Below are 26758 nucleotides of genomic sequence, written 5' to 3'. Positions count from 1 at the left end.
GAACATCTTTTTCCTAGTGGGAAAAAAAAAAAAATCACATCCTGGGATCATCCTCCATTGTTTTATTGCTTTTGGTTCTGTTTTAGTTTCTGTAAAAAGGAGATAACTTTTCATTTTTTTCTTTTTCTCCTCTGGAGAGAGGCAGAGGTTTTGAAGTAGAAGATTGGGAAGTTTTGTAGCTGATTTGGAATCTACAAAATCACAGACATTCTGAGCTGTGCTCAAATCCTGGTTCTTCTGTTTTCTAGCCATATGAACTTGTGTAAGTGACAATCTCCTGTGTCTCAATTTCATCCATAAACTGGGATAATAATAGTTTCTACCTTTTAGGATTAAGGATTAAAAAATTAGGATATAAAATCACTTATAATAGGCCTGGAACACCGTGAACACTACCTAAGTATTACCAATTGTTATTTACTATTATTATTCAATCTTTATTGGAAAGGAACTATTCTTGGATTAAACATTCTGGGTTCCTTGTTTTGATGCTACCATTCACCCATCAACAACCAGTTCTGTTATCCAAGGAATACTGAGTTTTGCTTAGAATAGAAGCCCTATAATAATAGGGACATGTCTCTGCTCACTGTTACAGCTCCATGTTTACAGCAATGCCCAAAACATTTCAGGTGCTCAATAAATACCTATTGAATGAATATAATGAACCCTCTGATAATGTGCAGAATCAAGTCATTATACTTCTTCTGTAATTATTATTTTATCCTTGAACCTACTTAAATAGAAACATTTATTTAGACAAATAAGCTGTAAAATAAAATCCAGAAGGAAATGACATATACATGCAGAAACATCAGGTGCTGCTTCTCTTGATTTTCCTTCTAGTCAGGAGGCCCTTAGAGAAGGATGTAATGGATAATTATTGGTACAGAATGAGGTTTAAGGATTCCTTTTTCCCAGGAACATTTTCCATCCAGACCAAAACCAAGGGTTCTCATCACGGGCACTGGAATCTCCAAATCCTTCCTTCTGGCTAAGGAAATGATCACTCTCACAATCACTGTAAGATATTTAAAGACCATTGTGAGGGAGCTTGCAGATCACTCAGACCTGAGAACTAGAGAGGGTGAGAAGCTGGGGCAGAGTCAACTACTAATCCCTGGAAATGATACCTATTGACTCAGACCCATAGGGATTTGATCATTTTTCTTACACATATTTTCAGCTCTACCTGGAACATTAGAGTGATCAACAAGTCCTTTATAAAAGCAAGTCCTTTATAAAAAGTTAGTACTTTGCACGTTGATGGTGAAAATATCTTATACCTCCTGAAAAGAAGGAGGATGACATCATTGTGTAAAAATGTTTATTAAAATATCTAGCTCAGTGGCCACTGAAAAAATCTTTGTGGGAAGAAAATGGGCATTCATGTAGGAGAGCTTGAGATGCTATCTGTTTACAATCCTGACACTTTCCCCTCTAATATCATACAACTTTTACCAGGTTCACTAGACATGCATTTGTTGCTCTACAAAGCATCAGCTGTTAAGCTACCGGTAAAGTTTTTATTTCTAACCTTACACCTTATTCTGCTTCTTAAAGGAGTTCTCTGGAAAATGGAAGAAAGACATATGCAGCTACAGAGTAGACATACTATTGTCCCAAACTCTTTGAAACATTTCTGTTCAGTTCTCAACAGACCCTGCTGATGGTATATGGCTCATCAAACCCCCTTAATCACTATTATTAAGGACACTATTGCTCTATCAAACTAGTAACCAAGTTAACAGGACTAAAAATACCCTAATTTGGGTTTTAACCTCTTTTTCTGTTTACAAGGTATGACAGCTTAGAAAAAGGATTTTAAAGAATCTGAATAAAGCCCATTCTAAGGAAATACTCCAGAATGAAATGGTTACAAGCAACAAGAAAGCACATGAGGTATTTAATCTCCAGTCTTCTTCTCAAGCCAAATTAATCACAGGTTTCCAGATAAAAAGTTCAGGTATCTTCTATACCTCTCTCTTCACATTCATGATCGCTGTAGCAAAAAGAATTGAGGTTAGTTTGGCCAATCATATAGATCTTATCCCTTTCCCCAATTCAGAGATTCTTTCTTTTCTCTCAAAGCAGAAGTGTAAGGTGTAAAGTCTGAGTGGAGGGATCTTCTGGACTCTCTTCTGGGACTGTCTCCGCATCACAGCAAAGTCCTGGGCAGAAACTCACTTGATAAAGCTGACACTGCTCCAAGTAGCATGGTTCCCATGCACACAGGCGTATGATGGAGGCCATTCAGAACCAGCTGGGATGTCGTCTGGTTTGCATTTGGCTCTCTTCCCAGGCTCTCACATGTGACTTCTTTGTTGCAGACAATGACAGTGACAAAACAAAAGCACTCAGGGATTTAGTCTCAGTTGCATCTGTTGCTTTGCTCATTGTTTTAATTTAATGACGCGGGCCACCCTTGACAATGGGTGGCAAGTGGAGGCCTGCTAGAAGCATCCGTCGGAGCTGGCACCCTCCTTCAGTGCACTTCTTGAAGGGGTTATGAAACTGTCCCACATTCAGTCAAGCAAAAACTTTTCACTTCAACAGCCTGTCCAAGACAAACAAACCAGCTAAAACTGTGTCTAGTATGCAACTAGACAGATTTTTGAAAGGAAAACAGTAGTGAGTAAATACTGTTTCCTATTGACACCAGAGAAGGTAAGATTATTTACCAAAAAAAAAAAAGTTGGTCCTCAAGCTCACTGGGGTTGACTGAGGAAACATACCCTCGGAAGGAAGGGTTAACTGACTCATGAGGGAATAGGTTTGATAGGGGTTAATTTGTGATATACATTATTACACAGTGTATGCCATACACAGATATATAGGAAGCTGGAAAATGCCATGAAGGGATCATTCACATTCCCCCATTTTTCTCTTGGCGATCCTAGCTCTTAGTTTTCCAATGGAAAACTGTCCACAAACTTAAGTTCCCTGAGAGCTAACGACAATGGCAATAATAGTTATCTTGATTAAAATTTGCACACATTTTACAGTTTACACAGTAATCTCCATGAATCCTCCCAACAACCTCAGGAGATGACGTTGTTTGCATTGGTATCATTCACAATCTAAGGCTCCTGAAGATTTAGTGACTTGCTTGAGGTCACATAGGAACAAACTGATAGACCTAGAACTAATAGTAAAACCACCCATTATTTTCATAAAAGAATAACAGTTCCACCAGTTGAACATGTGTATGTGCTGGTCACTGTCTTGTAAGTGCTAATTGTAGACATTTTCTTATTTAATTCTCATAGTTCTCTCAGAGATGGGTACTACTGTCTTAGCCATTTTACCTTCATGAAATATGAATAAAAAACAACGTGCCTGATTTCTTACAGTGAAGATGTGAACATGTTTGGGATTTGTATCAGTCACTTCTGATCCTGGAGCTCACCAGATAGATACTCGACCATGGTGCCTCCCAAAGAGGTAGACCAGTATCTGGTGATGCAAAACCCAAGTCTCTTTCCAGTAACAGTAATTGATCATGTCATGAGTTGCCCATGATCCCAGATGGTGGCAGATGCTGGTTTAGAAGGTAAGGCAAGACTGTAAACTAGGGAAGTAGGTACCCTCCCTTATCCCAGTGTGAGCTGAGTCCCATTTGTATGCTATTAATGGAGGTCTAGTAGCACAATATTCATTTAGCAAAAGCTAACCATGTGAATATGATAAGCCCTTATTTTCTCCCCGCCTATCTTTGTAAGACATTGCCTGAGAGGCAGAATCTAAAAGGATTATAATAGCCCCTTTAAATTTCAGGGAGGAAGCATTGATGTTTTCAATAGACTATGTTTCCATCTCCACCCACTACAAACAAGTTAAGAATTGTATGACATAAACTCTAAGAAAAGCCTGGAACCCTATAAAAATTCTGGGAAAATACTGCCCATCATGGAATGTTAATAGCCTATTGTACAGCCTAAAGTTCTAACTCAGCATTGACTTTCTCCTAAAAAGGGCAAAATAGAAAAAAAAAAAAGGCAATGGATGATTGAAGAGATGGCCCAGATGTCAACTTGTTGAAAAGGATGTGCCCTGGCTATTTTGCTTGCTTAGCCTGGAGAAATGTGAAATATTGGATGATGATTTAAATGTCCTAATATCAACTTTGATATCTCATTATTTCGGGGGATTATAAGTCCGAATTCCAGGAGAGTGAGGTCAGTCTTTCATCTCTGGGAGCCAAGTAGAGTGAGTGTCATGAGATCAACTCAGTGCTCTGGGATGTGACTTTTAAAACCGAAGGACAAGGTATACTTTTCAAGAGATGTATGCTCCTGGTAGAGTAACTGCCTCTTCAGCGAAGAGATAGGTGTAACAGTCTGGGCACAGTGTTGGTCTGCCCAGCCCTCGTTCTATTTATGTTTTTCTGGAAATGACTTCACCCTATCTTTTATGTGGTTAGAGTGGGAAAGGACATTTTTTCCAACATGATTGTCTCCTCTGACCATGCATGGTAGATGGGCCCCACAGCCCCCTCCCATAGCTCAAGAGTGTAGTGGGGACATCAGGGCAGACCCAATTTCTGGGAAACCCAAGACTTCTTTATTGGCCATCTTTGGCTCAAGGACTCCTCAGTGGCTTTGCTGACTTTTCTTTAGACGGTACAGCCATCTAGGATGCTTCTCCCCAGTCATCTCTCCTCCTCGGTTTCACTGAGGTCAGACTTGCACTTGCATTCTGCTGGCTTGCTCAGGCTTCCCTGATCCTCTCCTATTGCTTTTCACATGGGTATTTCCCCTCATCAAACCCTTGCTCCTTTAACCCAGTATCATATACATTTCTCAGAGAACCTGGATTTATATACCTAGCTTGGATCCCAGCTTCCAACACAGAACTGTGTGACCTTTGGCAATTGTTACATTGTCCTCGCCTTCTCAGTTTCCTGCTGTAAAATGAAAGGGGGGAGTAAGAGCACCCACCTCATAATGTTGTGATGATTACATGTGATCACCCTTACACATCTACCTACCGTAGCTGTGTGCAAGAGAGCCAGCTGTTTCAAGGGCCCTTGGTTTAGCTCTCATTTGTGAACTTGATGGCAAGAGCTGTCCTGGCTTCTGTGCTGTCAGAATCCACTTTGGGTCTGCCTTTGTTGTGGAATAAATTATTTAAGTGTTTGCTCTCCCACTAAAAAGTAAACTCCTTGAGGGCAGGTAGCATAGTCCCTTCACCTCTATCTCCTCCTTGGATGTGTGAGCAAAGTGGCGAACCAGGAAAAGCTTGTTAAATTGATTTGCATCTCCTGCAGGAATGGTGGAATAGAGTTCAGGTTAACAGCAAGCCTTACATGGTTTCCTACTTCTTGCTGTGCACAGAGCCCCTGTCCTGTCTTGGAACTTACAGCGGGCAGATTGCAGTACAGTAAATATCAGTGAAGAAATGAAGAGAGAGCACAGCGCATAGTTCACATGCTGGAGTCCATCTTGAGTTTGGATTCTGGTCTGACCACTTGTTAGGGCAAGACCTTGGCAAGACATTTAGCCCCCTTAGTCCAGGTTTTCTAATTGTACAGTGTGGGAGGGGGCATAATTATAACATTTACCCTTCAGGCTAATAGTGAAGATTAAGGAGGTGATTTGTGGCAGCCTTTAACTCAGGGCATGTGCCTAATAAATAACAGCTATTACTATTGTCTTTTTAGAAATAGTTCCTGTTGGGAAAGCACACCCCATGCTTGAGTACTGCCCTTTCTCTGACTGGGGGGGGGTAATAGTTACTTACTGGGTGCCCAGGGCACCCTTGACTGCTGCACTAGAAGATGCATAACTCTTGTTTCTAGTGACAGGTCCATCCCTAGGAATCCCCCAGTTTAGGGAATGTGTTTATCCTATAATTATTCACAGATTATCCTGTCTTGGCAATTCCTTACTTTTCAAAGGATACCACCTGACTCTGTTTGAAGTATTTTTGTCTGTGATGTAACAAATCACTACCAAAATGGTTTAAAAGCCTGAAAAAAGAAAAAGGAAAGGGAAAAGAAAGCTGAAGGGTATTTTCCCTTACTGGCAAGAGTTATTTATGTTGCCTTTAATAGTCTTGAAGGATGTTGTAAAATACTCCAGGGCTGCTTAGGCTGTTGATTTTATGGGCAGCCTGTTTTGTTAGCTGTTTGTGTTACATTTTAAATAAAAAAAAAAAAACAAAAACAACTACACTTTAAGCACACTATCTTTCCCAGAGGGAGTTGGTTTTGGAATTGCTGAAAGGTTCAACCATTGTGGTATTTAAAAAAGTGAAACACCAGATTCTAGCAATTTCACTGATATGTGCTAAAGATTCAGCATATTTTTACCTAAAAACTGGATTTGATTATTTTTTTCTCTTTAGCCTCCAAAATAGCATTGTTTCATCTGACATAAAACATATGTTGGAGTCCTTACACTCATGTATGCAGTAATTTATATTCCAATGTTCTGGGGCCATGTGGGGCTCAGGGTTGTTACCTTTTGGTATCATTTCAATGCAATAGTGATGAGTTCAGAGATTAGTAGGAAAGGGTGTTACCCTCTTTCACTCATGCTTTGTGTGTGTGACAAATCTGGGCAGAACATTCAAATACTGTGTTCTGAATTTTCCTCCTCTGAATTGAGAGAAATTTTGCAAGTTTGGAAGGCTTTTCTGAACTTTTAGGATGAATAAAATAACACTACGACAAGTTAAAGTGATTTGCATCTGTTTGAGATTGACGTGAGTCTTCAGCATATAAAAGTAAACACGCATGGTGCCAGCCAGTGCTTTTCCAAGACAGAAAACGGCGCAAGAACAATTCATGTGTGTATACAGTTTAAAAAAAAATCAGAATTGTGCCCAAAGTACTTTTACTTGCATCCTAGTGTTCTTTGAAGAAGGAAACAAGTATCATTATTGACAGAGACAAACCAGAGCATCCAGTAGTGGCCTTGGTCAATCAATACTGACAAAATAATGCTATGTATTTATTGATTCCTTTTATATTTTTCACTTTTCTCTAGTCCTCCAATGCCTCATGAATCATTCAAGTTTGCCACACTCAGACTGTGACATAAATATTACATATTCTCAAGTCTACAATAGGATTCTTTATCTAACCCGCAACCTGCCATGGTCTTACTCCTAATCATTTAGAATTTTTGTCTTGCCATAATTGTCATCTACAGCTGTGAAAATACCACATCATATTTTCATGGATGGCAGAGCTGGCTGGTCTTTGATTACATGACCTCTTGGAGCTGGCCAGACAGAAAGCTCCATGTGAATGTTTATATATTTTACAGAGAATTTTGTAAGAAATTCTGGCATGTGAATCCCACTGTGTGCGCACACACACACACACACACACACACACAAAGTAAAGAAGAGAAAATAATCTTCTTTCTCCCAAAACTATTTGCTGTAGTTAACAACAGATTGTAAGTTACCACCAAGGATATTTGGAATTAAAGTTGGATTGGACCTTCAGCATTCTTATTTCTATCAAACCTTCACTTTTTCAAAAGACTTAGTTTTCTGACCAAATGGATCTTAAAACTATAATCTCATCAGTGAATAATATAGATGGGAATGTTTGGAAATGTTTTCTAGCTCTTATTACTGATGGAGCAGTAGCCCATTGAGCTATGACTGAGTTCCTAGTGTGGTGAGAAGTTTCTTTGCTGCTGTCTATTAGTACCAGACATGAGCTCATATGCCCATTGTCCCACATCTCTCATAATTTCCTTGCTGTTCTCAATTTCCATTTCTCTCTACTTGAGTTTAAATGTAAGTCTATATTTCTAAACCATCTCTTTTGGTTGCAAGATAAAAACAAGGTGGCCCTAAGGGTATGAAAGTGTTAGTCACTCAATTGCGTCAGACTCTTTGTGACCCCATGGACTGTTGCCCACCAGCTCCTCTGTCCATGGAATTCTGCAGGCAAGAATACTGGAGTGGGTTGCCATGCCCTCCTCCAAGGGATCTTCCTGACCCAGGGATCAAACCTAGGTCTCCTGTATTGCAGGCAGATTCTTTACCATCTGAGCCCCCAGGGAAGCCCCCCTTAAGGGGGTTAAAGCAGTCCCATTAAAGAAGGAGTCCTAAATAGATGAGTATCAGGGAATGGTGCTCAGATTTCAGTTAGAGCTCTGAGGATGAAAAAACTGATTTTGACCTTGCAGATCTGGAAATTTAATGGCCACTGAAAAACTTATCCTAACCTTGCCTGGTCTTTCTTTAAAATAGACTTATCTTGCCTAGGCCAATACATATTGTCACTGATTTTCAAAGGATTCAGGAGCTGGGCTTTCAATCACTGGAGAATTCTATAGTGGATATTTAAAAATTCATAAAGGCACTCTGCTTCTTTTAAAACAATTTATCTTTATTTTTATTTTTTATAATTATTTTCTATTGGAGTATAGTTGCTTTATAATGTGTTAGTTTCTACTGTACAGCCAAGTGAATCAGCTATATGTATGCATATACCCCCTCTGTTTTAGATTTCCGTCCCATTTAGGTCACCACAGATCACTGTAAATGATTTATCTTTTCATTGTCAGCAAAAGGCTTCCACTTTACCTCTAGACTATCAGTTTTGTCCTGGATTAAAAGTCAGCTCTCTGTTGTCTGATAAACATTGCTCAAAGCCCTATTCCCTTCATACAGGCAAGCAAAGAGAACAGACTTCATCTTCCTCCATGGTGTGTAAGTGGACTTGAGAAATGGCAAGCCTTATTAGTTAGGAAAACACTGTTTCCTGTCGGTGAGTGGTGGGAGGGAGAGGGTCAGGAGTTGGAAGGGAGAGGGAGGAGGGGCTCTCCCAGAGCTGCTTTCTCTGCCTCCTTTTCCACCCTTATATCCTAACAGCACGCACACGAGAAGCTGTATGAGGTTTTGTTTGTTTTCAAGAGATGTTTGAAAGAAGATCAAATGCTTGTGAGAGGCACTGAATCGGCAGCCCTAGAAACTGAAATGTCCCGGAAGCTGTGTGAGCCCGGAAATATCCCACATTTTTATTTATTTTGGCAATTTTACTTTAAACTAGTAAGGGCTGGAGTTCATGCTACAATTAAATTTTCCTCAGGCACTATGAAATGAAAACACATATTACATTTGATTTTAACTGGTTGAGAAAAATGGTGGTTTTCTGAAAGTTCTTTTCTACAACCTTAGAATAAAAGTTAACAGTTCCTCATACAGGACAGTCGAGCTTCCACTGAAGTTGGAATAATTCATAGAACTGGGGTTCTCTGGGTTGGAAGGGGTCTTAGGTCACTGAATTCTCTTTCTCTTATCATGTGCTTGAAAGACACTACCACATCACTGGAAAGTGTTGGTAAGCTTAAGCTTGAAGTTTTTGGTGATAGGGGACTCACTTCCACTTGGTGAGACCTATTTCTTTTTCAGATGGCTCTAATTTTAAAAACTAAGAAAAATAATATCAACTAAAACTTTAATAGTGCTTACTATTTGCCAGGTACCATTTTAAATACTATAATTTATATTTGTACACATACACACAATCTCAATAAGTTCTCACAACTCTTATGAGGTAGATTCAATTATTACTCCCATTTGGCAGATGAGGAATCTGAGGTACAGGTAAATTGCATTATTTTCCCAAGGACATGCAGCTATTAAGTGAGATAGCCAGGGTCTGAAACCAGGCAGTCTGATTCTAGATTCTGTGCTCTTAACCACTATGTAGTATTGCCTCTCCTATCTTTATCATTCTCCTTCATGTACAGAGGTTTACATATCATGGGTACTCAGTAAAAATATTTTTCAACAATTTAAGGATCAGGAGTCCTTACATATTCCTTTTAGTTTTACACACAATCATCAATTTCCCCTAAAAGAAACAGTTGAAACAGAGGGCTTTTAAATTATTATGAATACTCTGCCTACATTCAAGAAAGCATTGAGGGGATGAATAGGGAACATAACATTCACTATAAAATACTCAACTGGTTTCCACCTTTAGCAATAAGTCCTTGAACGAATTCAATTTTGGCTCGAGTATAGGAAATTCCAAACACGCAAAACTTGTGCAAGCACAACTCCTCTGCCTTCCCTCTTTGACTCTGCACTTGCATCACTGTCTTAGGCAAGGACAAGAGGAATTATTTCATCTCAGCAGTGCTTCCCTGGTGGCTCAGACAGTAAAGAATCCACCTGCAATGCAAGAACCCTAGGATTCATCCCTGGGTTGGGAAGATTCCCTGGAGAAGGGAATGGCTACCCACTGCAGTATTCTTGCCTGGAGAATTCCATGGACAGAATTCCCGGAGATTCCATGTAGCCTAGTGGGCTACAGTCCACGGGTTTGCTAAGAGTCAGACATGACTGAGCATCTAACACACACACAGTGCTACTTAACTTTTATGGTCTATTTCCCTACCACTCTTCCCCTCCCCATCTCACTCATTTGTCCATCCATCCTTTCATTCATCATTATGTGCCATGTATCACTAGTGCTTATTTTCATAGTAGAAGGGATGAAAGACAGCAATAGATTCTTTCTGTTTACTTAATTTATGTTATTTAGAAATCACATGTAGGCATTCAAGATGACTGCTTTAGAGTTAATATAACCCACTGCAAAAAGAAAGAAAGAAAGTGAAGTCGCTCAGTTGTGTCCGACTCTTTGCAGCCCCATGGACTGTAGCCCACCAGACTCCTCCATCCATGGAATTTTCCAGGCAAGAGTACTGGAGTGGGTTGCCATTTCCTTGTCCAGGGGATCTTCCTGACCCAGGGATCGAACCCAGTTTCCCACAATGCAGGCAGATGTTTTACTGTCTGAGCCACCAAGGAAGCAGGGTTTTAACTAATAGTCTGATGGTGAAGCATTCTTTAACTGGAAAGTTCTATTGCTTTCTTTTCCTTTTAAAGTCTTTGCCTTTTTTCTTGAATGAAGTTCATTATTGGGTATAATTGTCATTTATCCCTGTGTTATAATGGTATTGATCCGATCATCAATGAAAAAGGGAAGGGATAATCCCACAGGACACTGTTACTTTTCTGCCAAACTGTGGTCCCTTGAAAAGCCATCTCAGTTTGCAGGTTACTCTCAGGTGGTAGAAACAGTAGGTGTTGGCTTATGCTTGAGGCTTATACCTGAGGCTGGTTCCAAACCATAGATGTATTAACAGAAGAACTGGGAGTCTCCTGAAGAAGGTGGCTGGCCAGATGGGCTCAGGCTCCAGCCTGGCTTTTATCTGTTCTGATAAGCCAGGACCCACTTTGCAACCATAACAGCAGTGTCTTGGCTCCCATACGATACTCTGACAAGCTTGTGATCAAACTTTTTCCTCCTGGCTTGAGACTTGGGCACATCTATATATCATATATCCTGGGTTTTCAGTGAACCATGGACAAAGGATGATCCTGAAGTAGAAAGAATGGCTGGGGCATGAAGGACAAGTAGAAAGGATGTTCCTTTATACTTTGACATCTTCAAAGTGGGCTATTTGGATGAAATGCTTCACTCCTTGGTTTATCATCTTCTTACCCTGTGTTGTCTCTCTTGCATCCTCCCTTAGCTCTTTTAATTCACAATTTGAATGATCTTGAGACTTTTTGCTTTATTATCTATGAAGATACTAACCCTACTGCTTAAATCAAGGAAACTGAAGGAGGAAAATCTTTAAGACTCAGATTCTGTGATTCTACCTGGCATTTCTTTACCCTCAAGAAAATTGAGTGCTTTTGTTCTCATTCACTCCCATCTTTGCCTTTCGAATTCTTTCTTAGTCCATGTTGATTTTGTGCTGTTCTCTGCTGGCCAGAAAGAGGGTGTGGCTTAGAAACCAAGCCATTTTCAGCCATTTCAGCCATCCTTCAGCCATTTCTAGATCTCAGTATCCTTATCTTTAAAATGAAGGGACTGAAGCAAATTTTTGAGTCCTTTTGCAGCCCTAACATAGCATGGTCCTGGTATTTCATGGAACATAGACTCATAGGATTTCAGGTCTAAATATCTAGGAGGGTGGGGGGTGAGGAGTGAGGGGGTGCATGCGTGAGAGAGATAAGTTTATAGGTGATGGAATCATAGGGCAGTAGTCAGACATCAGGAGTCTTTGGTTTAGGGCTGACTCCCCCCCGCCCCCGCCCCAAATTCACAAGTTGAAGTCCTAACCCCTAGTACCTCAGAATGTTACTGTATTTGGAGATGGGGTCTTTACACAGATAACTTAAGTGAAAATAAGATCATGATGAAATGGCAACCCACTCCAGTGTTCTTGCCTGGAGAATCCCAGGGACTGGGGGGAGCCTGGCGGGCTGCCATCTATGGGGTCGCACAGACTCAGACACGACTGAAGCGACTTAGCAGATCATATTTTAATCCAATATAACTAGTGTGTGACTTAGCAGCAGCAGCAACTAGTGTCCTTATAAGAAGAGGAAATCTGGGCACAGAGATTTGTCCAGAGGGAAGATGATGTGAAAACACAGGGAAAAGAAGGCCAATTCCAAGTGGAGGAAAGAGACCTGAAACAGATCCTTCGCTCACAGCTCCCAGAAGGAACTGATCCTGCCAATACTCCGACTTTGGCCTTCCCGCCTCCAGGAATGTGTGAAAACGAATTTCTGTTGTGTAAGCCACCTAGTCTGTGGCGTGGTACTTTATTCTGGCAGCCCTAGCACATTAATACATCTTTCATATCTGATTCCAAAGTGCACACGCACAAAGTTCAGTGCCCTCCTTTCATAGGTAAGCTCTCAGGCCTCACGGGCCTTTAGGCAAATATTGGGTGCCCTTTGGCCCGAGCTTGACTAAGAAATGCAGCCTCCAGTCACACTGTAGGGAAGGAAATCTGGGAATGTTTATGACACAATTCAGTCTTGCTGAAAATTTGGGGCTAATATTTAACTCTGGGCATTTACTGACATGGAAATTCTTGTAAAATTCACAGAAAAAATTAAAATGCATACAAAAACCTTGATTTTTATTTTAATCCTTGTTTTTCCGTGGGGAAGGGAATATTGCTTTATTTCCCTCTTTCGTAATTTTTGTTCATGTTTTCATTCTTGCCACTGTCTTTATTTGGATTTTCTCAGGCATTATATGTTACTTTTCCCTTTCTCCATGTTTATCGGCCACTTCCTACAACAGGTTTCTTCTCCCCCTTCTGTCCCAAGCGTTCTCTAGCTCCAGCTGGCCTACTTTTCTTCCTTTCCTTTATGGCATCTCCCATTTCCTCTCTTTCTGTCTGCTTCTCTCTCGGCCTCCTCACCTCTGTCTTAGTCTTTCTTTCCTCCGTGTTCCTTTCTTGCCTGTGTTCAGTTTCTAGCTCCAGTCTCTCTCCTCTGCTCTTTCATCTTCCCTTGCATCTGCTGACTTGCTTCCGTCCCCTCCTTCTGTTCCCCTCCTGGGCGTTTCTTTGGCCCACCTTTCCTTCTCCTCTGAGACTTCATTTTCTTGTTGGTAGATGGGGGCTGATACTGTAAACATCACAAAAATAATTGCATTGAGAACAGGTGGTCCCCTTGGTGTCCCCGAAGACCAGAGCCTTTGAATGCCTTGGCTCCATAGCTGCAGAAGACAGCACTGGTGCTGGAGAGGTGTCTGGACCTCAGTCACTATTAAACCTGCCATTCCAGAACTTAGGGACTCATCTCTGACACCACCCACCCCCTCCCAAAGTAGAAATTGAAAGGCATTGGGTCACCTGGAAAGAGAAAGATTTAACCTGCCTCTGCTCACCTTGAGCACACTTCCCAGTCACATTCACCTAAAAGGTATGTAGGGCTTGCTCCCTGACACATCGACTGGCTCCTGTGTTCTCTCTGAATCAGATTGTGCCAGTCCCTTTCCATCACTCAGGGTGGCTCCCTGGGGTCACATGTCTGCGAAGGTGCCTGTTCCAGCCTCAGCTGCAAATGAGGACCAGGAAGCAGCAAAGGTGTCATTAGGAGCTTCTTGATCGCTTATCATGTGCCCTCTGCACAATGCTAGTTTTGACTCCAAAGATTAAAACCAGTAGTTGTTTTTTTTTTCAAAAGAGTCCCCAGAGAGCATTTAACTTTCCTTATTCATTCTTCCTCATTTTCTTCACCTTCTCTTTAGTTCTCATTCTTTCTACTTAGTGAAGGAAATGTAATCACCTACATACATTTGTTCACCCATTCATTCCCTCACTCAGCAAAGGTTTATCAAGTGATCAATGTGCATCAGATCAGATGATTTACATATTTTTGATGGCATAGACAGTACCTCTAAGGCTTGTTTAAAGTCTTGCTCTTAGTAACAGACACCTGCAGATTTTGATCATTAGAATTTTCTTGCTATTCTCAGAGCCAAACTGAAATTTCTATTTTTTTTCTTTGTATTTGCCACTAAATGTGAATTTCTATTAGTTCCAATTTTAGAGTGTTATTTTTCTTTGCATGTTTACAGAATATCAGGACTTGAAAGGTCACATGCTTTGTTCATACAGTTATGACAGAACTTAACACTTGTCTGACAGTTACTTTGTGCAGTGTGGAAAGCATTGCATGCACATTAATGACCTGAAGAGGTAAATGGTACTGCTATCCCATCTTTACTGATAGTTTCATCAGCAAAGGCTTGGGAGGCTGCACTACTTGGCCATGGGCTCTCAGCTGGTGATTGGCAAAGCTAGGATGTCAGTTTTGTCTGATGCCAAAGCCCAGGTTTAGTCACTCTTCTCTGTAATCTTCTAGTGATCAGATGGGCCACAGTAGTGGAAGGGAGAACTTACAATGTGGAGTGACAGAAAAGATGGACCTCTCAGGGGAGAATGGAGTTCTTTTGACCCTACGAACCAGAAGTCTATGAGGGTATGAATTACTCTTCGGATGCTGCTGCTGCTAAGTTGCTACAGGCTCAGCCTCATAACTCCGATCTCGCGAAGATGGCCGACCCTCACCGCCACCCCTGGCAGGCTTACCTTCTGAGCCTTGGGCATGTCGGTGTGGCGCTGGGCACGGACTGAGCGGGCCGACTTGGCGGGCTTGAGAGGCGCGCAGTACATCTCCAGCCTCCTCAGATCACAGCTCCGGAAGCAGCACTCATCCACGATTCCTGTCTGGGGCGCCCTCCGACTGCTCGAGCCGTACCCCGTGGGCTTGTCTGTTCAGATCAAACAGAGAGAGGCCTAGCTTTAGAGTGGGATAATAGGCTGTGTTCACTGCTCCACCCAGCCCCTGAAAACTCCTCTCCCCACACCATGTCAACCCACACCTTTATAAGTTAGTCTTCTTTTGAAGCTCCTCCAACAACTCCTGACCCTCCCAGGTTTTTCCAGATTCCAGTATGTCTCCAGCAGTCAGTGCCACTCTCATTGGCAAGAGCTCATTCATCATTCATTTATTTGTATTAATTGTCCTCAAATTCTTAGCCACCTGTAGTCAAGGATCTTGTCTATGCCCAATCCTCACCTCTCCTTATATATTGGCTTAATTGGGAGGCTGCTAGGAAAATTAATTAAAAGATCATGTTTTCCATTTTCTTAATCTTTTTAGCAAATCTGCATGGTTTTTGTGCACAGGATGGCTCCAGTGTTTGTTCTTTGTCTTATCTGCTTCCATTATGACATCAGACGGAAAATCAAAGAGGTTTTAAATCTGGGAAGGTCTCATCACTTAACTGATGTGGAAACCTCGACTCAGAGTTGGGAGTGACATACACAAATGACAAGTCATTTAAGTTTCCCGGGCCTCAGTTTACCCATTTGTAAAGGAGAGTTAATATGTTCTTTCTAATGATTGCTTGAGGATTACATAGCCTACTGTATGAAAAGTACTAAGTGCATTACTTGACACCTAGTGGATCCTAAATATATGTTAGCTTGCTTTGAGCATCACTTTCTAGGATCATATAGGGTCTGTGAAGAGACAGCATTGCTACTGACCACATCCAGAAGCTCTGGAACTTGAACTGATAGCAATACCAATGTGATAGGACTTCTTCTATCACCTTAGAGGGACCAGAACCATCAGCTCTGTTTTCTGATAGAATAATCACTAGACTAAGAATGAACTAAATGTCCACCTTTCATTTGATTCTGATTGCCCAGAGGGAACACCATGAATCAAATTTCTTTTGATATTTGCAAATCAATTAGGCCTCTTTACTTGGCAAGTAGGTTTTAGTTTGATTCTATTTTGTTTTGTTTTGACTTGGCCACACTTTCCCTGGCTCTAGAATTAAAAAGAGGGCAAAACAAGTTATATGAAACTAAATTAAAACATACTTGAATACTTTGTAAACTTTTTGTCATAGTAGGACTTTTGTTACAACAAATATTACTTATACATCAGTATACAAAATAGACAAAAGTGAAACTGCCATGGCTTATGCAAGAAAGCCATGGATCTTGACTTTCTCTGCCTCCCTTTCCTCCCTTGGGAGGTGGAGGGCCTCAGTCTTCTTCACTGATGTCCAGGCTTCGTGGAAGAAAATTTGTGAAACATTGACCCAGAAGGATCCAATTAGTCAATGTGATGTATGTTCAATCTCAATTTCTGACACAGAAGACAGCATTATATTTTAAACAGAAATTCTTACATTCATGTAATAATGATGCTGTACTTCAGGGTGGAGTTTTGAGAGTCAAAATCCCTATATATATTTTGAACTCCCTAGTTGAAGGAGATCAGACCCATGGTCATGGCCTGCTACCAAACTAGTTTGGCCGCCTTGCAGCCCGAGGGGCCAGCCATTCGTTGAATCTTCTAAGAATCCAAATGTGTTCCTGATGCTTGGCACTGTAAAGTGAGGATGCCTCCTCCCTTTAAGGCAGGTTTATTGTCATTCTTAGGGCAGCTGGGGATAGAAACTCAGGAGGGTTCAATTGTGGTCTCTCTGGGTGGGGTGTGCTGTTTTTGCTCAGGGCAAACCTTGTGGGCTCCTCATGGTTGAGGGATTTGGAAGGGACGGGGCAGCTGTGTTCAGTTGGAACCTCAATGGTGCTTTCACTTGCCATCGGAGGATTGCCCAGTGCAGAAGACTCTCTGCCTCTGCTCGCCAGCCAGGGCAAACCAGGACTCATATGGTCCCTTGAGCAATGTAAGCAATGCATTTTGCTATTGTTTTTGTTTTTTGTTTGTTTACATACTATTTTCCTGGAACTATAAATTAAAGACACAAATGGGCTTACATGGTTCTTTGTGACCCACAAAGGACTTCTACATACTTTTAACTCAGTGGCCATTTCAAGAGACTGAAGAGGTCAGCCAGTGGAGAGTAGCTGATACACTTTGGCTTTCTCTTGGGGTGGGAGAGAGGGCAAGGTGACTCAGCCTACTTTGAGGTAACTGTCCCCATCATCCACCACAGGTAACAATTGCTTTTTGCTGAAACAATACATTTCTTAATGGGATATAACTGAGATTCACTTGTTGAATTTGGAATGATAATTTGAGGTTTAGAGGTAAAGTGGCAGGAGTGGTTTCAGAAAACTTCAAACTTGGCTAACTTAGAAATGACTAATTTCAAAATTTATCCTTATGGGTTGAAGATGGGGAAGGATAATCTCTGTGATCCCAGGACCTACTTTGCACCTCTGTTTTAAGCATCCCTTCTGTTTTCCTCCTGACACTCCATAGGTTCTGGAGTTCCTTGCATGCCACTGGAGGAAGACTTTAACCATTAAACGTTGTGTATATTGCATATTACTTTCTTTGTGACTGTCGACAGGCATGAAACTCACCATAGGTTTATTTCCTCTTGTGAGACAGAAGGTAATCATCAGCACAGCAAAAAATAATAGTACACACCAGGCATCTGGTTTGTCACCTCTTAGATGAGCTCAGAGTTCAACATGGCTCAGTCTGTAAAATAGCTGTGCTTTTTAGTCAATAGATCAGTGAATTTAGGAACAGAGAAATTTAGGACTCTTCTGTAATGCTCTAAAAAGAAAGTTTACCTTATGTCTATATCTGTTTTTTAATATTGTTTAAATATTACAGACTTGGATTTTGACATAAACGTAACTACCAGTTATCTCTAGCCACCGCAATCCTAGAAAGATGCTTTGTCTATTCATAATGTCTACAATGGACTAATTGTACTTCATTGAAAATATATGAATATAACAAGTGTTTACCTTGCCTTTTAAAGTTTAATCGATCCTTTGAAGTATCTTATAGGCTTGATTTCTGGTTCTACATTAAGATATTTAATGACAACAACAAAAAATTTCTCACCAATTGAGAGGCCAGAGTTAGAGGGTCAAAGTTTTTCTCTTTATCTTCAAATGCCTCATATTTCTTATTTTTCCAGAGCCAAAATAAAGATATTTGTTGCTATGGGCTAGAACTGGGAGCCTGATGCAATGTGTTTTTCCAGGAAAGCAGTAAAATAATTTTCAACAATATCAGTTTTGAGAAAAACAGAGATTTTTAATGATCTCAAAATTGCACCTATTGTCATTATGGGCAATTTTTAAATGAGACAGAATGAACTGTTTTAAAGGAATCCTTACCTTTAAAAACTCCTCATTAAGCACTTGTTATCAATAATTGTGCTCCAGTGGGCAGAATTGTTAGGTGAACAGGAAACAAATGTTGGATTGATATAAGAAAAAAATGTTTAACAATTTAAACTCAAAAGTGTTAAAAAATGGGACTGACTTCTTTTAAAGGTAATGAATGTCCCATTGCTGGAATCAGTTATGTAAAGGCTGTATGAACACCTGTTAGAGATCCTAGGAGCATATTCCTGTATTGAACAGTGTCTGACTGCTATGGTCCTTTCTATTCCAAACATTCGGCAATATGTAAAGAAATGGAGAAAACTCATCGAGGCCAACTAAATGTTCAGTATGATTGGAAGCCACTTACATTGTCTTCAAGAAAGACGTCCAAATATTTTCTAAGTTAGAAGGTTAAAATGTGTTCTCCATTTCTCACTTGAGTTCCTGAAGATGCTCAAACCATTTTTCTGTACTCAATACTGTAACAAAAGACAGGTGACTGGGATAATAAATATTTTCTACAACTAAGTATACTCCCAGAGTTCTGTTATGCCAACATTATGAAAGGTCCATATACTTCCTCAACTGTTAGAGTGAACAAGTATGTATAGAATTTCACAGAATTTTCCTTGATGATGAAGTATTGACTTTGGAAGTCTATATATTTATGTATTTATTTTTCAGTAGATTTGCTTCAGAGCATGCAGACCAAAGGCTGCTTAGCAGACAAGTTGGCTACCACCTAACTAGGCCTGAGTCCTCCATAAACTGACACAAAGTACCATCACAGCGCTCTACTCTATCTTGAAAGTTGGCCAACAGACAGAATTCCAATGATTAAACAGCTGGCTCCTATAATTATAGCACTTCCTTTTAAATAATGCATGGTCAGTGGAGTAATTCAATAATCTTCAGGGCAAACTTGCTAGTTATAAGGGCTTGGGGCAGAATTGCGGCATCATCAAAACCCTCCCAATTAGCTGAGTGTCACATTTAGTCATGGATGCAAGATGCTTCCCTCCATCTCGGAAGGAGAAGGGGTAATACTGAGATTAAACTGGGGTCATCACTTCTGGAACAAAGAACTCTGGTCATTCATCATTGGTTAAAAAAAAAACAAACAGTACTGCCTTTATTGGTGCTACATAAATTGGTGTTTCTTATAGCTTTCTGAGACTGTAGTTGGGACATTGTACTCAACTTTAATTTCCTTTAAAACTTCCCCTCTTGGTTATTGAGAAAGCTTTCCTTTAATTATTTTAACTATGTCATTGGAAAGAAGAGACACTGATTAGAAGAATCAGTATTTAAATAATGAAAAAAGCAAACATTTTCCGAATAGGGAGATATTCAATTCTGAAGACATACACTTGTTACTCTTTGAGTTCCAAGGACTAAAACTGTCCTCTAGAAACTGCTAAAAGAGGGAAATTGAAAAGTTGATTGTATTTTGAAAACAGGAAAAAAAGTAAGGCAGTTCACATACAGAGTGAAGCAAATCAGAAAATCAGATATTGTATATTAATGCATATATGTGGAATCTGAAAAAAATTGGCATAGATGATCTTAGTTACAAGGCAGAAATAGAGACAGACATAGAGGACAAACGTATGTATGCTGCTGCTGCTGCTAAGTCACTTCAGTCGTGTCCGACTCTGTGCGACCCCATAGACGGCAGCCCACCAGGCTCCCCCGTCCCTGGGATTCTCCAGGCAAGAACACTGGAGTGGGTTGCCATTTCCTTCTCCAATGCATTAGAGTGAAAAGTGAAAGTGAAGTCGCTCAGTCGTGTTCGACTCATAGCAACCCCATGGACTGCAGACTACCAGGCTCGTCTGTCCATGGGATTTTCCAGGCAAGAGTACTGGAGTGGGGTGCCATTGCCTTCTCCAAACATATGTATACCAAGGGAGAAAGTCGGGGTGGGATGAATTAGGAGATTGGAATTAAGATATATACATGACCGATACTATGTAGAAGACAGATAACTAATGAGAACCTACTACATAGCACAGAGAACTCCACTCAGTGCTCTGTGGTGACCTAAATGGGAAGAAAAGCCAAAAAAGAGGGGATTTATGTATAAGACATAGGTGATTCACTTTGCTCTACAGCAGAAAATAACACAACACTGTATAGCAACTATACTCCAAAAATTTTTTTAAAGAAAGAAGTAATACAAGTTGTATTTTCAGGGCTATTCCTAGAAAATTCACCTTTATGTGTCTGGTAGAAAACACACATGGATTATTAACTAACAAAAAACAAATTTGCATTTAACTTTGATCACACAATCAAATACTACAGTTAATATGTGTAGAAGTCAGACAGGTTTCCTACACCAACTATCTATCCAAAACTTCTAGATGTTTTGAAAACTTAGAAAATTCTAAATTTATACAATTTAGAATAACACAGAATGATTAGTTTCTTAGGCAGCAATGCTCCATGGAACCACCTTATCTAATAAAAATTCATCCAGTTGACATAATTCTACGTGGGGTGCTAGTAGGAAAGTTGGGTAAAATGTGAGTAATCTTAAATTTATCTCCATGTTAGCATTTTAACTGCTATTTGCATGTGTGGAAACATGAGATTCACTTCTCAGTCTTTCCTGTTTTATGGCTTTATGTGGGAAAACAACTCCTTTCATGAATTCCTAATGTAAGGAAAATTGTGATAGGGCCATTACCTAGATCCCAATTGAAATACATTGAATGGTCAGTATTTCCTGAGTTCATAGGATTTGCATTTAAATTAAAGCCTTTTGATGAGTCAATATTTGCCTTTAAAAATTCTATAGAAATTACATTTGAATTGAAACAAACATTGAGATATATGTGGTCATGTACTTAGTAAAGATATGGAAAGATGGCTTCAGTGCTGTTAAGACTATCCACATCATAATGCATTTAGAATAGCAAGGGTCTATACACACACAACTTTCATGCATTGGAGAAGGAAATGGCAACTCACTCCAGTGTTCTTGCCTGGAGAATCCCAGGGACTGGGGAGCCTGGTGGGCTGCCATCTATGGGGTCGCACAGAGTCGGACACGACTGGAGCAACTTACCAGCAGCAGCAACATACACATACATACTCAAACACATATTGGGGAATTAACTACCTGTCAGTATCAAGACTACTGTCAAACATTTTAAAATTAAGATTGTTTTTGAAGAAATTTTTCAAAATGTATACCTATTGCCTGCCTAATATGTTGCTTGTGGACTCTGTACATTTCTGCCATTTCTGCGGGTCTTTCCAAGTAGGTCTGGCCTTTGGCATTTATAAAAGTGAACACTGAGAAAATGTCCTCTTTTCTATGAACGGCATGTCATAAACTTTTCTTGAAAACCTATCAAATTTCGTCATTGATTTCACTTTGGCCTGTGTTAATTTTTAATTGCCAGTGTTTGCTGGTCCCACTACTTCTCAATTGGACGAGATCGTCTTTTCTAGGAATTGTGGCCCTGTTCAACCTGCCACCACCCCCACAACTCAGCAACTCGTTCCCAGCTACTAAATCCCCATAACCCCAAAGACCAAAGTCTTCCATTACCCAATCAAGTCAATGTTTGTGTATCTCTGGGCAGGAAAGGAATGAAGCAGAGCTTGGTGAGGTTGCTCCTTTCTCCAAATCTGCTTTTCTTTTGGAAGCTCCAACTCAAGGGCAGGTGTGAAACTATTGTTCAGTCTGCCTGTGTCCCAAAGGCCAGGGAGCTAAAGCGTAAGGCCTACGGGCAAGAAAACTAGAGATTCAAAGAAGAAACATTACTGTTTTAGGGCTCTTTGGAGAAATGGGCCGACAGAATGGGAAGCAACGTGATGTATTACTTTAGCCTGAGACAATGCCCTGGAGGGCGAGCGTCTTGCCAGGTCAGCAGAATTTACTAGTTTAGGTTTGATTCCAGGGTTTGGAGGAGACAGATGTAGCCAGCAAAATTATACTTTGGCAAGAGAAATGCTTTGCTGGACAGAAATGTTGTCCTAAGGGAATGGTTTGGTTTATCAATGTCTAAGGTAAAAGATAATCAAATGCCAGGAGGTCATTTTTATGTTTGAATTATTTCAGTTGGGCCTGCTATATAAATTAGCTACCATTTTCCAGTTACATAGTTTTCATTATTTAGGACATACTGCAGGATTTGAGTATGATCTGCCTGTGACATCTGTCATACCAGTGAAGGAGGCAACATGTGGCTAAAACACAGGTTTTGGAGTCAGACAAATCTGGAATCTGCCACTTATTCATCATTCACCTTGGGCAAGGCACCAAATCTTCTAAGACTCAGATCTTCTTATGTAAAAAAGACTGCTATGAAGGTTAAATGAGAATGTATGTAATCTATAATGTCTAGGTAGACTGTTATGAAAGCTAAATGAGAATGTATATAAAATGTTTTGTACAATGTCTAATAAACTCCATTAGTTCCTTTTTTTTTTAATGAGGAACTGAGCCAGAGCAATTGTTTTTTTGATTTGTGTTTATTTATTTATGGCCACACGACACAGCATGTGAAATCAGGGATTGAACTTGCACGCCTTGCACTGAAAGTGCAGAATCTTAACCACTGGATGACCAGGGAATTCTCATAAATGTTAGCTGTTATAATTACTATTGTTATGGAGTTGAGTTGGTCAACAGGGCTAGCTGGGCAGGTATGCTCCTCCTTTCTTCCTCTTAAAAATGTGTCTTTCCAAAGTTTTGTGAAGAGATGGCTTTTCCAGATAAGACAGGACTGTTCTCCATTAAAGTGAATAGTTTTAATCTGGAATAGGCACTTTACAAGAACAAATCTTCCAACTGAGTCAAACAAGTTATATGGGTTTATCTTGAACTCTTGTTACCTTTGATTTCTCCCAAATAATCCACTCACTAAAATAATTGGTTTTTCAGCATTTGTAACTATTTACTTATTTCAAAACAATGCTGCAAGGCATGGGATAGGTGTAGACAAAATATATGGTCAGAAGTAGTTCCCCAATCACTTTCTTTTTTTTTTTTTTTTTTAACCTTTACAAATTTACTTATTCGGCTGGGCTGGGTCTTAGTTGTGGCATGTGGGATCTAATTTCCTGAGCAGAGATTGAATCCAGGCTTCCCTGCATTGGGGAGTCTTAGCTACTGGACCACCAGGGAAGTCCCCCCAACACTTTCAACCAATGTATGTGTTCCTCCCTTCTTTCTTTTCTCTTCTTCCTCTATATCTTCTCATCTTCTGCTATCGACAATCACTGACATGCTTTTTCTCACTGGTGCACTTTAGGGCCAAAGCTCATGTTATTCTGAGTTCACAGTAGGGTAAGAATTAGAGTTTAGTTCCCTCTCTGAAATGACTGAAATCTAAGGCTCCCTTTCCTGCCAACCATGCTTTGGAAATAAGCAGCCAGCAAGCATACAATGTCACCCGTCCCACTTAATCTCTACTCCACCTTGGACCCATGCCTGAATGAGATGAAAACAGACAAAACAAGAGAAGGAATAAGAAGGGATGTTGAGGAATCACATATATGGACCTGAGTTATCTCACTTTTTTGAGAAAGACTCTGACGGAAATTGTAAGATGAATCTGGCTCCAAGGTAGAGATTGTAGCCATGCCACCACCACGTTATCTCCCATACTTACAACGTTACAGTCAGTTTACCCTTTCAAATGTGGGAAGAGAGGCCTCGCAGGCAAAACATAAGGCTTTCATGAATAGAGGGCGACACCCCTCTTTCTCGTGCCACAGGAAGGTGAATCAGCCAAAGGGGTACTAAAACACATTCTCTTTATTTTTAGTTTCACTCTAAAGTCTATCATTTCTCTTTTCTTTTCAGTTTGGCACCTGCCCTGTGTTCTCAGGGGCCCTACTCCCCATCCGTCTCCTCGCTCAGGCCTCTGTGTTTTGCTCAGGGTACATCTGGAGATTTTCCCAGGGGTGGGTGTGACACGGTCAGCATGGCAGGTGAAGGGGTGACGGCTGCCAGGGCAGTCTGGCGTGTCTGAGGGAGAGTGTTGGGAGGTGGAGGCCCTGTGGGGAGAGGCATCCGGGCCTGCATCAGGGAGTGAGCTGTTGGAAAATAGCCTCCACAGCAGCAGAGACAGCCCTTGGCATCACTGCAGAGAAGCAACAGCCAGAGTCAGCGACAGGTTGAACACAGGAGAGAAGCAGGGAGGGAGAGAGGGAGGGAGAGATGGTTAGAGCATTACGGGATATAAATAACTGCACTGTGTGCACTTCAGTGCCAGTTGGGTTGTATGTGATGTCCCTTTCATGCTGGTGTGTCAACAGCGTTGTTCCTGAATTGAAAAGTCCTGGGGAGTGTTTCTATAGCACCTAGCACTGTGCCATATGCAGAGAGGAAATAAGAAAGCAGGCAATATGGTATACTGAAAACAACATTGGCTTCCAGCCGCAGATTTTTTGTGCAAACTCACAAGTCACACAGATTCTCTGAGATTCTGTTTTCTCACGTAGACAAAGTACTGGGTAACATCAAGCACTCCTAACAATGTGACTCTAAGGATTATCTAGATGGCCCTGGGGCCCACTTTTTAATCAACAATGCATATATGGCGCATAAGTGTTTTTCCCTGAAAGTGAAAGTCATTGAGTTGTGTCCAACTCTTTACAAGCCCAGTCCATGGAATTCTCCAGGCCAGAGTACTGGAGTGGGTAGCCTATCCCTTTTCCAGCAGATCTTCCCAACCCAGGGAATCGAACCAGGGTCACCTGTATTGCAGGCAGATTCTTTACCAACTGAGCTATGAGGGAAGCCTGCTTTTCCTTAATGATAGAGAAGAATCTACTGAAGAAAAGTTTGATGAAAGAACTAGGACTTTCCTCTTTGTCAGGTTTAATTTTAGACAAAAACAAGATTGATATTTCAGATTAATTTAAGAAAAGTAGAGATCAGCATTGAGTATGATGGAGGAAAGCAGAGGAAATGTTCAATATAGAGGTGCGTTTGAGTAAGGGAAGGCGACAAGACCATGTAGGGGGAATGCAGAAGCCAGATCAAAGTCACGATACATGTGTGAATTAGGAGGCTAAGAAAGGTCAGAGAGTCATCTGCTGGAGCTGTTTAAACAGAAACAGTTTCCATCTCAAAAACTGAGATCCTAAAGGTTTTGAGGCATGAGGAAGTGGCCTCGCTTGTGTGGGCACTTGGAAATCAGAATGAGTATGAGAATAGTCTTTCTAGAAATCACTGGACATGGTCTTTTAACATTTCACAAAGCTGTATCTTCTAAAGGTAAGTGATAAGTCCTAGAAGGGTTGTTCATATTGTTGACCAGAGCACTGAACTTCCTAGTATTCAGTATGGGTAACACTTTATTTCACTGGCTTCCTGAGTGTCTGTCTATGGTATATGAATCCTCTGTGTGATATTCAATTCCTTCCTGGGGGGACAGGTGCAGAGTCCCCAGAAAATTCCATCTACAATTGCATGTTATTTTATCTGGTAACATGAATGGGCATCCAGACAGGTCATCATCTCTGTCATTGGTATCCAACATCTGCCCAGAGGACAAAATAAAAAGAGGACCATTATAAGCATGGTTTTACAAGTGCTAGACTTTTTTTTTTATAAAATAAACTAATGCTGAGGTTGTTAAAATTTTGAAACCTGTACAGGGAGTTCTCAAGCAAGTGATAGCATTAATATGATTCATCAGAATATCAAGCAAGTATGCAGACTGAGGCTGAATGTTTCCTTTGGAGAGTGATTATATTATCTAGGGGCTTCCCTAGTAGCTCAGCTGGTAAAGAATCTGCTTGCAGTGCAGGAGACCTGGGTTAGATTCTGGGTCAGGAAGATCCTCTAGAGAAGGGATAGACTACTCACTCCAGTATTCTTGGGCTTCCTTGATGACTCAGCCAGTAATGAATCTGTGTGCAGTGAGGGAGACCTGGGTTAGATCCCTCAGTTGGGAAGATCCCTTGGAGAAGGGAAAGACTACCCACTCCAGTATTCTGTCCTGGAGAACTCCATGGATTGTACAGTCCATGGGTTCACAAAGAGTTGGACATGACTGAGTGATTTTCACTTCCACTTTCTTTCTTTCTATGTTATCTCAGAAACTTTCAGCTAAAATCTGGACTCATCCTACCATTCTGTATTTCTTTTTTTTTTCTATAGAATTTTGCTCTCATAATTTTCTTCCCTCCTCCTTAATGTTTACTTGCTTAAACATGACTAAGACTTCAACAGTTTTCCTCAAATTATTGTATTTTAGAAGTTCATATATCTTTGGATATGATAGCTGTCCTTGACGTTGACTTCAAGGTCAACTAAGAAGTATCTTAGTCATCTGACAATCAAAGAACTCAGTTTTAGCCACCCCACT

General features: G+C 40.6%; 1 protein-coding gene across 5 annotated transcripts in view; it reads right to left on the bottom strand.

Moving 5' to 3' along the window:
- The window catches only part of IGF1 (insulin like growth factor 1), a 75858-nt gene that overhangs the window by 4719 nt on the left and 44381 nt on the right, over positions 1-26758 (bottom strand). For 3 of the 5 annotated variants that reach the window (XM_005898612.3, XM_005898611.2, XM_005898614.2), the window contains exon 3: positions 14892-15073. In XM_005898612.3, coding sequence (XP_005898674.1) covers positions 14892-15073 — 182 coding nt within the window. Of the gene's footprint in view, positions 1-13214; positions 13423-14891; positions 15074-26758 lie in introns of all 5 variants that reach the window. The other 2 variants (XM_070370249.1, XM_070370248.1) reach the window with 1 other exon arrangement.

This window comes from Bos mutus, chromosome 5, assembly GCF_027580195.1.
Source record: "Bos mutus isolate GX-2022 chromosome 5, NWIPB_WYAK_1.1, whole genome shotgun sequence".
Classification (NCBI taxonomy): Eukaryota; Metazoa; Chordata; class Mammalia; order Artiodactyla; family Bovidae; genus Bos; species Bos mutus.
The sequence above is the reverse complement of the archived record's forward strand: the minus strand, read 5'-3'. Positions and strand labels throughout refer to the sequence as shown.